Consider the following 15172-nt stretch of genomic DNA (forward strand, 5'->3'; position numbering starts at 1 on the left):
ACAAGCCTCAGGAATGTCCCTCTGAGTCTCAGGACTACCACAGGCATGTGAAACAACTCTACAGCATCCCCTTGCACTGACTGTGGGGAGTTCTGCATTCTTGTTTCACGTGCACAGACCTGGATTCCACACAGTGTAATCTTCCTGTATACTGGCACTGATGATACAATAAGGCAAAACGATGGGGATGGCCCTGGTCCTGTTACAATATGACAAGCAGCACCTTTGCTTGGGTGAGTGGGAGGAAATAAGACACTATATGCACCGTATTCCAGCTATTCTGAACTGTTTTTATGTCTGTGAGTATAATCAGAATAGTCACCGAGGGCTTCTCTCTGCTACTGGAAAACTGCTCCAATTTCCAGTCTGAGAAAAGGGAGATTAAAAAGGGGCAGTGAAATGGTCACTTTGCATACCCTACATCTTTCTACACTGAGCTCAGCTAGAAAAAAAATAGGATCAAAAGATGCAAATGCAGCTTTTAACATTTGGAAAGTAAAGCCTCAATTCTTACAAACCGGGAGCTTAAGTTAAAGTTTAGGAAGCTGTACAATTTTGAATACAGCCACGTTTCTGTGCTATTTTGAGGACTCACTATGTCTGTTGGAGTTCAAAGCTGTCCCAAACGAATGGTTCCTTTTTGGTTAGATGTTCAGTATGCAACCAAAGTGCAGAGATGATACAAGAATCAAGAGGTTTAGGTATTGAGCTATTCCCTAGAACTGTACAAGTGAAGTACTAGATGCTATCACATTCAAATCAACAGTAATTAATACTCAGTTTGCAGAAGTGCTCATGAGATCTCAAAACTCCCGGCAATGGAAAATCAGGAAGTCTGCAACAGAGCTGAGACCAGAGTTCAGGTGTTTGTTCATGACTTGTTTTATGAGCCTGGTGTGAGTGACTGCATTTCAGAAAGTGACAAGATATATGGTAAGTGCATTATCTCCAGCATGGACTATGAAGCCACAGTCTTAGGCAAGAAAGAATGTCTTGAGATGACTGATGTGCTGTGTCTCTGTTAGAATAAACAGGCAATAACAGAGAAGACTTGAATGTAAAACTCAGAGCATACTGGAGGTGAAATATGCCAGACAAGTAAAAATAAATAGTATTTCTTAAACTGCTATGCTGTTTGAGCATGCAGCTTTAAAAAGGAAGTGGGATTTGTCAGTGTTGCATGCACCAAGATGTGGCAATGCTCAGCCTATGGGTGATAAGGATGGAGGACAGCAATGCCATAACTGCACCATCCCACAGGGATGAATACTAAGGAACCAACAAGCTTCTTTCTTTTTATTGCTCAAGGTGCTGTGTTTAAACCGATATGAAATGGAGGAGAGCAACACAGGAACAAACCTGTCTTAGGATTTTGCTATACCTCGGGCTTGAAATTTTCATCTTTGACAATTTTATCTGGAATTTCAGTTTTTCTTCTACAGAAAAATGCTCTTTCTATATCAGAGAAGTTAAAAACCTGGGAAAAAAAACCTGTGACCAGCTAGAACTAAAGGGCTGTGACTCATCAGTGACTTTTCCAAAATAGGCATACGCTTACAAAACCATTGCACGTGCATTCCAGAGTTTTAAAGTTCTAAATATTTAAAGACTTGAGCCTTGGACTGTGTGCCTTCAGAGACTTAGTTAAAAGTGGGGAAACAAAAAAGGAAGAAAAAAGGCGAGTGCAGAGGAGGTAGGTACCAGCAGAGGGGGATAGCGGCTCTCCCAGAAGAAAATGTTGAGATCAGAGGTCAGCGTCTTTACTGTTTGCTCTCTCTCTCTCTTCTGAATGTCATTACCTCTGAACAACTTTCTCTTTCATTCTTACCCAGAGAAGAAGCAAAAAAAAAGCTTTCATTTTATCTTAATTTCTCAATAGATTAATCTTGCATTCTATGATTTATACTCAGGCTCCCTGTGTATTATGGAACAGTGTAGAATGATAAACAGCAAAATGCAGTCACCTAATTAATTTTTGTTTTAATTGGGATCTGAGGGGAAATTTTGTTGCTTCCCACTTAGCAAGGTGCAGTATCTTGATTATATTTCTGCCAGGCCAGTGGATGCTGTGAGCATAATGTGCAACCTGTAGTACTGTCTCACAGTTGGTCAGTAAAATACCAGGAGAGTGGTAAAAACTACACAAACTCCTGCACAGCTCTGGGATGGGCTTCAGTATCTGAGCAGGACAGAATTTCTTTATGATCTCTTCCAGTCTAAGACCTCCATTTGATTAATTTTTCTCCAGAAGGCCATGGCCCTGCAAAGAAATAGGATAAGAATTTGTGTCCATAGCATTCCCTAGATTGTTGGTAGAGGATGAGGTCTAGAATTTCTCTCTTCTCTGGAACAGTGGGAAGGACAGCAACAGGACATCACTGCTAAATTCCTAGAAGTCTCAATCCCCCCAAGATTTACAAAATAAATCTTCTGATTCTTTGTGCCTGAAGAGGAGCTTGAGGGAGTGCCAAGCTACAAATGGAACCGGAAAATGGCAAAGTAAAAACATGCATTCAGTAAAAAGTATCTGAATAGTGCAAGTGACTAGCAGGCACTGTGATGCTGGGTCATAGCACCAGTCAAACAGACTGAAATGTGGGCAAACTGAGGTTCGTCTGAAGGTGCAGTTTGTTTGTTCAGGGCCACAGACTTATAAATAAGCAAGTAACAGCCTGGGTCACAGCTGTGGTCAGTGTGCATCAGACTGCTCTTCATACAGTGCAGGTTCTGGGGAATCTCAAAAACATTTCATCCCTGCAGATTTAAGTTATTTGGGGTGCTTTCTGTGCTGTGGATAATAGAAAACGAATAAGTGAAAGAGCTGATGCTGCTGCAAGCATAGTGCCCTGCTAGAGGAATGTGGCGAGTTAACCTCTCCATCTTCATAGGCATACCTTGTGCATTGTCAAGTCATGCTGCTGCCGTAAGGCCCAGATCATTTTCTTCTGTTCCTTCAGAAGCAGCTGTCTGTTCTCTTGAAGCGCATGAGTGGTGCGCAGCTCTTGGATCAGTTCCAGCCTCTCCTCCTTCTCTTCAAACATCTTTTAGGTAAAGTAAGGCAATCAAGCATATTAAATGGAGAATATACTCAACGTGTTCTGCCAGCAGAACACACTTGTTCTCCATGAATAGGACAGAATAGTTTAGTTGGAAGGGACCTACAAAGATCAGTGAGTCCAAGTGCCTGACCACTTCAAGACTAACCTGAAGTTAAAGCATGTTACTGAGGGCATTTATCCAAGTGTCTTAAACACTGACAGGTATGGGTCATCAGCTCTAGGAAGTCTGTTCTAGTGTTTGTCTACCCTCAAGGTACAGAAATTTTTGCAGATATCCAGTATGAACCTCCCTTGACACAAGTCTGTGCCAATCTCTTGTGTTTATGTGCCTGGGATCTTGGTATAATCAAGGCAAAATGTACTTATAGTCCAGACCTTGTCTAGAATTTGCCATTTGAGTAATTCTGTTATGAAACATCTATTTAAATAGCTGAATGGATGGCAGGGAGACATAAACAGGTAGGAACCTAAATGTTCCTGTAAAAAATATGGAATGGAGAGTAAAGACTTGAAGGACTTCAGAGGACATATGGGAGGACATGCTGCGTAACCCTCTTTACCCTCAATTAGTTCTGAGGAAGAAAGATTGCAAACACCTCCAGTCATTCCCTCTATCATTCTGAAGGGAGACATAAACCAAGAGACACAAAATACCTTGTTCTGGATAGCCCTGCCTCGGAGCAATTTCTGCAAACAGATCACTGCCAGTTCTCTCTCCTCTTCTTCCTGACAAAACAAAACAAATACCCACATGATAACTGACAATTTATTTGGAGGCTGAGATTTCTGTGGAGTATCCACCTAACTATCAAAAAGTCAAATTAATATCCAATTTCTCAATTGTTTGTGAATATTTTTCTTCTAATGAAAGGAATATGAGTCAGCATAATGCATACTTCCATGTTTTATAAGAGGTGGGGGAGCAAGACGATGTAATGGGGTTGTATCTGAGATTTTAGAGGGCCTTTCAAGTGAAGTACCTAATAGTAAGATGCTAATGAATAAATGACTGTATGTGTTAAAGGTACTGTTTATTGCTTGACTGAGTTGGCAAAATGACCACGAGCAACACAAATTCACAGGTGAAGACACTAAGGGGACAGAAGAATCATTTAAGGAGCTGCAAGAGAGCTGTTAACCATAAATAAGGGGATTAAAAAGCAACATACCCATTTTTTTTGTCTTATTTCTTCCAGTGGTAACCTTTATCAGGGTAACTTGGTAAATTAAGACTCAGGAAGTAATAGTTTGGAAGGAAAACAAATTACTCTATAGTGCAATTTGTTTCTTTGAGAAGTCTACTAGTCTAGCACTGTATGACTGATACCAACTTGGAAAAATGATGGTATGTAATGAGAAAGAGAACATGTCCACAGGAGAAAAAAGAAAGGCTTATTTTAATAGAAGAACTGGCAGCATTTTTTCTTGTTGAGGGATCTTGCTGAATTGACAGCAGCAGGAGAAGAAAGCTCATCATGTACCTGGGAAAGATAAAAGAAAACTAAAAATTGAAACAAGGAAGATGTTTTTTTAAAACAAAGAGCTATAAGGTTTGAATGGAAAAGTGGCATTTTAGAAGTGCTGGGAAGAGTGTGGGATGAGAGAAGTGGTGTGGGCTTGAAACAATATATATTTTCTCCTTAGGTGTTGCAGATGAAGTATTCCGAAAGCAAAAGAAAGCATTCCTGCCTTTCCATACCACCAGCCAAGAAGAGAAAAGAAAAACTAGCCAAAGGACTGCCTTTTGATTTGGTGTGTTCTTCTCCGATGGAAAGAAAGGAACAATCTGCAGTCTAGTTGGAGAGCTAAACTGCACCACATCACCTGGCTGCAGAGGTGAGGCCTACAAACCCTCCAGACGTGGAAATGGAGACAATCAGCATATGTGCTATACAGGTAAGGCAAATTACTGTAAGATTTAGTTTATGTTTTTGTGGTATGTAATCTTCTGCACTCGGAGTTGTATCGTTTGGTGCTGCAAATGATGCTTTAGCAAAGGTCATCATCAACCTTTTCATCCACCTGCTACAAGCCAGCAGGAAAGAGTGACCTTGCTTTCAGCGCTCCCTACAGCCAGCTGGTAGGTGAAAGCTTACTTGGATTCTGTAAGGCAGGTAGATGGTGTTGCAGGTGCTGTTCGGTGGCTGAAGTGGACTGATTTTACAGATCTCTTCACTGGAGAGCTCAAATCACCTATGTGTTCATATATAAAGGTATTTAAAAATCAACCAAACGTTGGCAGAATTAGTCTAAGTGGAAGAGTATTGTAATGGAACACTTCCAAAAGAGAATATAATCTGAAAATAGATTCAAGAATAACTACGATTAAGGGATAATTTTTTCTGATTTCTTTCCTTGTAGCTAAAAAATCTCCTAAAGTCTTGTATCTAAATAGTGTAAATGTACTTCTCCAATACAATACCTAATACCTTGGTGTTAGTAAAGCTGTAGAAAGCTCTCCCCAAGCAGATATTCTTGTTGCAGTCATCTTAAAATGGACCGTATAAAACATAGATCATCATACTGCATGAGGGAAGATGGCATGGATGGCTTAATAAGACATTTTCTCTCTTGCTTTCACGGATGTGTGACTCTCCAAAATTCACAAGTTTAAATGGTGATCATGTCTGATTTTTTTACTGCCTCAGGAAAATGGTGTTAATAAGCAGACAAAGCAATCCGCTGGGGCAACCATCTCTTAAGTGCATTACTTCAAAAATGGAAAAGAAGTTGCAGCTCCCCTAAGAAGCTGGGTTTTTTTTTTTTGCCTGTGGCACATCATAGCACATTATGACACATTACTGCTGTTCTGATCTCAACAGAAGAATGAAGGTGAACTGTCACCTAAACCAAGCATGCTCATCAAAGACTGAGTCCTACGCAATGACAAGAGCTTCACTTCATCAAATTAATGATGTGCATGCTCAGTGCTAAGTACCCAAAGTCTCACGGACTTCAATGGGACTAAACTTATTAGCTCCACTGGATTGCAATAGCGTTGTCAGATCAGAAGGATGGAAAACGCTGAATAAATTCATGTTTGCACAGGTACATGACTGCTTTTTTGTTCCCAAAGAGCTAAAGTACAACACATCTACTAATTTATTTCTTTATAAATGGAAGCTAATTAAAGGATTTGGCCAACAGATAAGTTAAAAAGATTTCCAGTTCTTCAGTTACTAGAATCTTTGTAGAATAAACAAATAAGAGAGGCTTAAGAAATACTGTTGTATTTCTAAGACAAATACACAACAAAAAAGGATAAAACTCTCTTCTTTCCTTCTCTGGGCATTCCTTCAACAACCAGGTAGGGAATATAATGGGGGATCAAAAGAAAATAACTGAATAGTGCTAAAATCATTCCACTTACAATTGATGGTTTATCCAGAATTGGAGTGGGGGGACGAGGGACAGGCTTTTCTACTTTTTGAAGGAAGTGAAGAGGCTTCTTTGGCTCCTCGACTTTCTTCTTCTTCTCCAACAGTGCCTGAAACAGTCATAGAGTTTACTGAGAACTGAGTCAGAGCAAGATACTAAGGCCTTTCCAGCAGTTGTCCATTTCTTCTGTTTGTTTGTTTTCTTTTGTTTTAAGAGAAGGCGTGTTGCAAAGATACAGTCAAATATCTAAGAAACAAACAACAGACGACAACACCACCACAAACCCAAGGAATCAAAGGCAAGAAATCCCACACTGCGTTTCTCTCTCCTGTAACAGAAAATAGATGGCACTTGCACAAAATTCGTGTTTTGAAACACCTGTGGTCATTGTACAAAACTCATCTTGCATATTGGAGCTGAACATTCAGGCCAGGATAATTAATGGTTGAAGGAAATAAGAGAGTCTTCTAGGTGGAGGGGGTAAAATGCTTTAAAAACTTCTGAAATGGTCTGTGTTAATAATGCAAAAATCAAACCCTTTAAACTATACATGAGCTGCATGAAATGGTTATATATGGTTATATATATGGTTATAATGGTTATATATATGGTTATAGCTCAAAAATGTTAGATTTTTCTGAACCCTTTCTTGTATTTGATGACCTTAGAGCTTTCTGGCATAAAGAATACAGTAGTGCTTGCGATGATTTATAAGGTGTTTTGCATGACAGGGAAAAATGTGAAAGAAAAAATCCCTTATAGTTGTGATGATTTTCAAAACAGTGGCTCCTATGTTTATTAATACAGTGTTGCATTCATAAGAATTTTTTTCTGATAAAACCTTTTTCTCTAAAAATACTTCTCGTTAACCAGAATAACAAAACACAACCAGAATTACAACTTTTAAACCTAGAAAATCTACAAACACTTCTGACAAGCAGGAATTCTTATAAACGTAGTTTTGAGAAATACTGCTGTTTCCCAGAAGTGGCTGTAAGCTTTCATGTCAGCACAAGTTAGTGCTGCTTTGTTATCCTTACTAAGTCAAAAATGGTTACCATTTGCTTTCTCAAATCTGAGGTTTTAAGTTATTTCAAGACTTCAACGTACAAAAAGGAGGAAAGTGTGTTTTTGGCATTGACCTGTTCTGCTTAACTTAACGAGTTACCATTTTTCCATTCCAAATAGAGAGACCAGAATGGAAGAATTGCTACACAAATATTTTCTTAAGATTTGGAAAAAACGTGCTAACGTTCTGAGCAATGTATTTCAAAAGGTACTGCCTACCTCTCACATGCTAACATTTTTGAGGCAGACTACATTATTTCTTTCAAGTAGTAGGTTCAGAGTCATGGTAAAGTCTGACTGGATTGGGCAGTGAAGGATCGACTAAATCTTTCACCTCCTTTTCATTTTCCTAATAAATGCAGTGAACAGGAAATGGCACCTCTGCTGCTGGCCAAACACACTGCTCTTCTGGCTGGCTTCCGATGGAAGCAGAACTCTTAACAGGATAGTGGCCCGAGAAACAACTCTCCATTCAAGGGAACAATCTGTTAGATTTCTTGATTTTCCATCTTCTCTTTAATCTTCTTCATTCACAGGATACTATATCCTATTTTCATAGACAGCAGAGTGTACAGTTGGGTCACTTTCTTCCTTTTTGCCCATGAATGAGAAAGGTGAGATCACCAAGGCCAGACTGAATATTTACTTTGCAGTGCAGCATAGCTGCTGCATCTTGGCTGTTCAAGTCTGACGTGATAGCTCTTAGAGCCTGCCTGAGAATCAGCCAATTAACAATGTGCTGGAGAGATGAAACAACTGTTTTAACAGGTTTTCCTACTCTTTGAAGTTGGCATGGATTTTCTCCAGAGATATTCTTGGCCATCCTATTTCTCCACCTCCTTCCAGCAATGGATTGAAGGAAAATAGCCACGATGAGAGTTGCACTTGATGTTGAGGTGAGAGATTCTCTGTTTTAACATCATCTGGATCCAGCACTTTGAAAGTACCTCACATTTCATCTCTCCTGAGTCATCAGAGCATCACGGTCAGCCTACAGTCACGCAATGCTCTGCATTGGGATTTATCCTAGTAGCTCTCCTGTTCCTTGCTGTATTCAGTTTGTTAGTTGCATTTATTTTTTGTAATAATTAGCTACATCAGAGCATCATCTCTTTCTTGAACTAAATTAATGCCTTTGATTATCATGTAAGGTTGTATAATGGTTCACTTACATTCCCTTAAGCATTACTTTCTGTGCTGGCTAAGAACTGGATTTCCTTGTCCTTTTACAGATTTGGTTTAAGGTATAGAACATAGCTGTTACTGTAAATCCTGTTTCTGCCATGTTCTCTTGTTTTAGAGAATTATTCGAAGGACAAAGAGGGTAAATAATACTTTTGCAGAAGGTTTCAGGATACTCCTCTGAAATCCTGCTTCTAAAATCATTCCTTTTTTGATTAGTTTCAATTCTGGAGGAAGCTGTTCTTCTGGTCATACACCCTTTATGTAGTTCCCTAGATAACCTCTTGTCCCTTTTTATGGCCTTTAACCTTAGGAAGATGCTCAGTATGGCAATCCAAGAGGAGTACAATGAGGAGAATTAGTCCAACTTTCTTCTTTTGTGGCCAGCCAAGTGGTCTGACTGCTGTCCTCTCAAGTGCTAAATTCTGTTAATCAAGTACTCTGCCTCCTTAACTGCCCACTTCTTGACAGCACCAGTAGCTTATGAGCTGGACCTGTCACAGAGGCCCCTGCTAAGCCAGAGAACACACTACAACTGCTAAAATTAAGAATCCAAAGGCTCTGATGGGAGAACTAATCAGCAACATCACCACAGAGCTCAAGAACTAACCAAGGTAAAAATACTTGCAATTCTGAAAATTGACTGCTATGATAAAATTGTTTCTTCTCTTGTTGCTCTGAGCAGAAAATCTGCTTAATGGTGGCTGAATCTCTAGCAGTGTGTCACTACTTTCTGCTAGTCTAGACTGACTAGCTTTGTGTCTAATTCTGTATTTCTAAAATTAGTAGTTAAATTTTGTGCAGTAGACTTATTATATCTGCCTGCAAAGGAAATGCTGTGATTTTAAAAGAACATATATTTTCCCTTTTCATGGAGGGGAAATGAGTTTTTGTTGTGCTATCCTCTCAGTTGGTATAAATCAATGCAGTCCAAGTGATGTACTACAGAAGAAAAGATGCAGTATTGTCTGCTTTTGTTCTGTGTACCATTCCTTTTGGCTATCATTTCGTCTTTGAAGAGACGTTGTTACGTTAGCAGCCCCTGTTAGGGCATATTTCTCACCAGTGGCTACAGTTCAGATATTCCACTGTGGTCTTTCAAACCATGAGAAGTATTTTGAAAACAGAACACAATTACTGTAATTAGATTTCAGCCCTGAAAGCTCAGGCTAACTTTCTGCTGCCCATGAGAGCTACCACAAGTGACATGATTGTGAGTATATATGGTCGCTATCTTATGTGAAAAGCACCCAAGCTCAAACCTCTTCAATAGTGTCATGTTCTCTAAATCTGTAGTCAACCAATGTCCATAGTTCCTGAACACTTCCTGTAGCACCTCAGCCTTTCTTGATGATTTTCTGAGTAATAATCAGATACAATACTTAATCTTCTACAAGGGCCAGTGGAATTTAAACTTGAAGTAATTAGATGGTTTTCTCAGAACAATATTTCAATTTAAATGTTATTCAATTGTCAATTAATTGCACTAAACCAAGAATGCTATACGTATAATTTCCAGATTTGAAATATTTTTCACTAAAGAAAAATTTGTAAAGTAAAATTTGCCAAGCTCGGTATCTTTTAGATATGCATCAGTCAGTAAGAATTAGCCTGATTTTAAAGACAGGTAACCCTCATAAGGAGCATATGTAAAGGAGTACTTAATTTACTAATGTTGTGATTGTAGATGCAAATAAGGTGTTTCTTTCCTCAGTGGTTAACTGCATATATGGACATCCTGTTTGCAAGAACAGTTGTGATAAATTAAGATATACAAAGCACTACGATATGATACTGTTGTTTAGGAATAACTAGTATAAATCCACCATTCTGATCCAATTACGAGTGTGGCCATTCTCAACCATGCTTTGCTGCATGTGTTTTTACAATATGTACATAGAATGGACATTTTAAAAAATGTAAAGAACTTTTAGACTGTGGATTTTTTTACTTATTATTAGTTTGACAGTGTAACCAGCAGGCTTGCCATGTGCAAGGGAGAAAAGAGAATGAGCAAATTGCAGGACACAGTTTCTAACTGACATAGCACATCCCAGTCCAAATGTCAAATGTAGGAAGACAGAAGCAGCTATGCTTGTTTTCTACGAGGCCGAAGCAGAATCACAGATGTTCATGAGACAAAGTACTGACAGACTGAGTTCCAGAGCAGTGCTGGTCATGTCTACAACAGACTGAATGTCTCATACACTCTGTCCTTGAAGTTGACTTAGACAAAATATGAATTTAGTGCAGCAAATTGGGAGATTGCTTACACATTTGTCTTCCTAAAAGCATTTCTGAGCAGTTCAAACTTGAGAGGAACTGACATACTGCTGGATGCATCTCCATACCTGGTGAACCAGTGCCAGATCCACTTCTAGCCTTGCTGATCTTTTAACATATCCAGTCTCAGTAATGTTGATTTTAGGCTTTGGAGCATTAATTTCAATCTGGGCGACAGAATCTGGGAGAGACGCTTCCAGTTCACACAGTCCTAAGAGAAACAAAGAGCAACTAAGTAATAGAGTGATGGAGAGCAAAAATTGAAGTTTGTTAACATTTTTAATCATTATCTCCTAGCAACTAAGTCTTTCAAAATGCCTTACCTGCAAAGGTATTAAGGTAGAAGTTTTTTACAATGTAGCGTTCAGAATGGTTGTCTGGGAAATAACCAATTCTAGACAAAGGAGCATATGTTTGTGATGCATAGTTAGTGTACTCCTTGATGATATCTCGTCTCTCCAGCTTCCCCATCACATTCTTCCTGTTAGCTATCAGTTTCCTGAGCACTGCGAAGGATACACAAATGTAAGAACTTTCTTCATACAAATAGTTTTTAAAAGCCTCAGCTTCAAAAATTCACAAAAGCTCCTGCTGGGTAATATAAAACATGGCCAGTTTGCTCAGAACACATGCTGGCCATGCATATCTATATTGTGGTTGCTGCCTGTTTCATCTCGAACAAAGACTGCAACTTTGTGAAAATAGAAAGGGCTTGTTTGAAAACTGAGTCTCATACTGCTCCCTCCCTGGTTTTCAAACATACTCAGTGCAAAATCATGCTGAATCTTTTTTATTTTCTCTTCTTTAGCCTTCTGATGATTTTGCCAGTGGTCATCCAAGCGCTTGGCATCCAGCTCATTCTGTTTCTCCTCTCGCCTCTGCAGCAGCTTCTTAAAGACTTCCAGTTGAATTTCTTGCAACCTTTAAGGAAAAAAGAAAGGCCAGGTATGACTTAGAGTACTCTGCAGTGTTCTGTGCAATGTACCAGCTGGTGGCTTTACACACAGTTCATATCGCGTATCTCATTTTTAATCTTTCACTTTTAGAAGTGGAAACCTGCTGATGAAAAGACTGTTGTAGTAGCAATCTCATGTTAAATTTAACAAAAATATCCCTTCTGAAAATCAGGAGACTTTTGCAGAAATCAAAGGTTTGTACCCTCCAGCCAATCCACTAACCCTTCTTTCTTTTCTCTTCTGGTCATAATTAAAAGAAAGAAAGTTTATAACTGGACTCTCACTTTTCCATTTCCTGTTCTCTAAAAGCCCATTCCTTCCTCTCCATTTCATCCATCATTTTCATCCTCTTTGCAATGTTTGAGGCACTGTCCATGGCTGGAAGAGTTGCTTCCCATGCACGTTTTTCCCGGGCACGTTCAATCATCTCCACTTCAGCTAGTCCTGCTGGGAGCCCCCGACCTTAAAGGGACAAGAAGCAGTAGCTCTTTAGAAGAAATGTCAATCCAATAGAACACTAAATTATTAGAGGGATTCATAGGCACAAATCCATATGTTAAAGAGATGCAGCAGGGCCAATAGGCAGAAGTAAATACATCCAAGGCCGGTAGAATTCTACAGTGTGAGAAATGGTTGGACTTGCAGTTGCTATAGCTTAGTTGACATGAATGCTACCTCTTCATTCCTCTACTACAGGCTGGAAAGGAGGACATTTTCTGAGACACTTACCGTGTCATCCCCAGTACTCATCACTACTGTAGATGAAATACTGGAAGATGAGGACCACAGGCTGTACTCTTCCACAGAAGCAATCTCATTTTCTTACTGATGTCTATCTCAGAACAACCAAAGAACAGAGGGTAAACACAAAACTTCTACTAGTTCATACTTGTAAAATGTAACCTTTTTATACTGAGTGATCTCAAAGCTCTTCATTAAATGTCTCAGAAGAGCACTATTAAATATGTGAATACCACACGTATTTTAAAAATAGATGAAATAACCATAGAATCATAGAATCATTAAGGTTGGAAAAGACCACTAAGATCATCTAGTCCAACTATCCACCCATCACCATAATGTCTACAAAACCACGTCCCTCAGTGCCACATCTACGCTTTTCTTGAAAACTTCCAGAGACAGCGACTCCACCACCTCCCTGGGCAGCCTGTTCTAATGCATTACCACTCTTTTGGAAAGAAATGTTTCCTAATGTCCAGCCTGAACCTCTCTTGGTTCAACTCCATGCCATTGTCACTTTATTGTGCCCTAAAGGAAGACAGCAAATGGCTACCATACCAAAGGTTCAAATAGATTTGAAACCTGACATTGAATAAAAGAGAACCTGATGCTGAAGGGGGGTATAACTATTACAATTTATCTTGATTTTACAACTCACCCCAAGTGAGAGTAGCAAGCATCAGAAGCTCGGGGACTGAGCCACTGGGAACTACGTATTCAGGGGAATATGGATCTGTCTGAGCTTCGCCATCCCTGTAATCAGTCTGTGTGCCAAAAGTTCGTATTTTGGGACCAAAGATCTCACTGTCCATTGTAGATAAATAGGCAGTGGGCTCTGTCCTAAAAAGTGATGAAAGATGGAAGAACACTTGTCACATTTAAAAGAACAAAACAAAACAGAGTTGCAACACTAAGTTAAAGATACTACATTCAAATGTGCATCAAATGGTTTCATCTGAATTTTGCTTTCATTCATGTAAAATCCATTATCTTCAGTAAAAGCAGACTGAGGTAACACTAAATGCTTTGAAAGCTCCCTCCTTATATAAGCAAACCAGAAATGTTCCAGTTTCAGCTCTCTTGAAATATTACATGCAAATCTTCCCTATATATTCATTCTAAAGCACTACTTTTAATAGGCACAAAATGTAACTGATGGCTGAGTATAAAATGAAAGAGCACTGCTTCAGTTTAATTTACATGTTTGCCTTTCCAACATTTCCAGAACAAAACTCAGTTCTGGTGCAAGCAGTTGCAACTTCCATTGACTCCACTTGCATTCTTCAAAATCTGATCTGCATTGCAAATCACATCAGACCACCACATTACTCAATGGATGCTCTATACCATTGCACAGTATTGCAGCTATCACAGAAACTGTAAAAAAATAAAATGCCAGGAGAATTTTCAATAGTATTGCTGTACTGGAGAATCCTCTGTAGAGGTATATCTTCCAAGATTCAGAATTGCTTGGCTTTCTGTTTCAGGCCTCGTAATCTTAATAATACCTCTTTCTTTTTCTGCTCAGAAAGCACTGCTTACCTTCTGCAAGCAAGCACCAAACCAGGCAGTCATCTCATCATCTCAACACAGAACAACCTCTACCACTTAACAAGTTTTTCCTCTCACTGCAAAACCCGTTGATCAGTAAGTAGTTAACCAATCATTCTCAGGTGAGCTGTGGCCTATTACAAAAGTTTTGTTCCAGAAGCCAGTACTTACTTTGCAATCACATAAGAAACATCTAGTGGAAGCTGCTTATTAGGAGGGACAAGAGGTCTGCAAAAAAACAAAGAGGCAAGTCAATAGCCACAAGGCATAAAAGATTATTATGGCTTATAAAAACTGCAATTCATTAGTTTTAGTGGAGTCACACTGATTTTCCACAACTCAGGATCTAAACCTGCACATTGTGCCTGAATATTCATGAATACTTTCACAGTCAAGTAATACTGCAACAGAAGAAATTAGTGCTATTCTTCTGACAGAGCATGAAAAAAGAAGTATTTTCTGATTCAAAATCTTGATTTTCCTTACAGCTTTCAATACTGATCCAGATGTGATTTCAGGAGAATTACAGTGATCTGTGGTGCACTAGGAAATGGAGAGTCACTGATAGCAAAGCAAATTAAATCAGTGATTTTCAACAGCATAGAGATCCTGGATACCAGTGAACTACTTCCAAGTGGTCCATTAGAAAAAAATACAAAAGCAGACCTATTATAATTGTTAGATGGTGATGTACACTAAGACTGGATATGAAAACAAAGTATTCATACTAAGAATTCTTTCTTAGGTATTCTTATAGTTTGCATATTGTTGCTCCATATCAGTCCTCCTAGGCCTCTGAGAGACATTACAACTAGAAAACTATAGCAGGGGGCTTGGAACTAGACGATCTTCCAACTCAAACCACTCTATGATCCCAAGTCAACGTTACAGCAAAGCTAACCTAACATCAAGGTCCCATCAGAAGGAATGGGTTCTACTATGGTAGCTTTAATC

The 15172-nt window shown here is 39.1% G+C and overlaps 1 protein-coding gene across 1 annotated transcript in view; it reads right to left on the reverse strand.

Moving 5' to 3' along the window:
• The window catches only part of CFAP91 (cilia and flagella associated protein 91), a 34685-nt gene that overhangs the window by 6016 nt on the left and 13497 nt on the right, over positions 1-15172 (reverse strand). Inside the window, exons 6-14 of the mRNA XM_072336758.1 lie at positions 14390-14446; positions 13326-13507; positions 12211-12388; positions 11734-11891; positions 11294-11476; positions 11039-11181; positions 6430-6546; positions 3714-3785; positions 2895-3041 (exon numbers count right to left, since the gene is read on the reverse strand). Of these exons, the coding sequence (XP_072192859.1) occupies positions 2895-3041; positions 3714-3785; positions 6430-6546; positions 11039-11181; positions 11294-11476; positions 11734-11891; positions 12211-12388; positions 13326-13507; positions 14390-14446 (1237 nt within the window). The remainder of the gene's footprint in view (positions 1-2894; positions 3042-3713; positions 3786-6429; positions 6547-11038; positions 11182-11293; positions 11477-11733; positions 11892-12210; positions 12389-13325; positions 13508-14389; positions 14447-15172) is intronic.

This window comes from Excalfactoria chinensis, chromosome 1 (assembly GCF_039878825.1).
Source record: "Excalfactoria chinensis isolate bCotChi1 chromosome 1, bCotChi1.hap2, whole genome shotgun sequence".
Lineage (NCBI taxonomy): Eukaryota > Metazoa > Chordata > Aves > Galliformes > Phasianidae > Excalfactoria > Excalfactoria chinensis.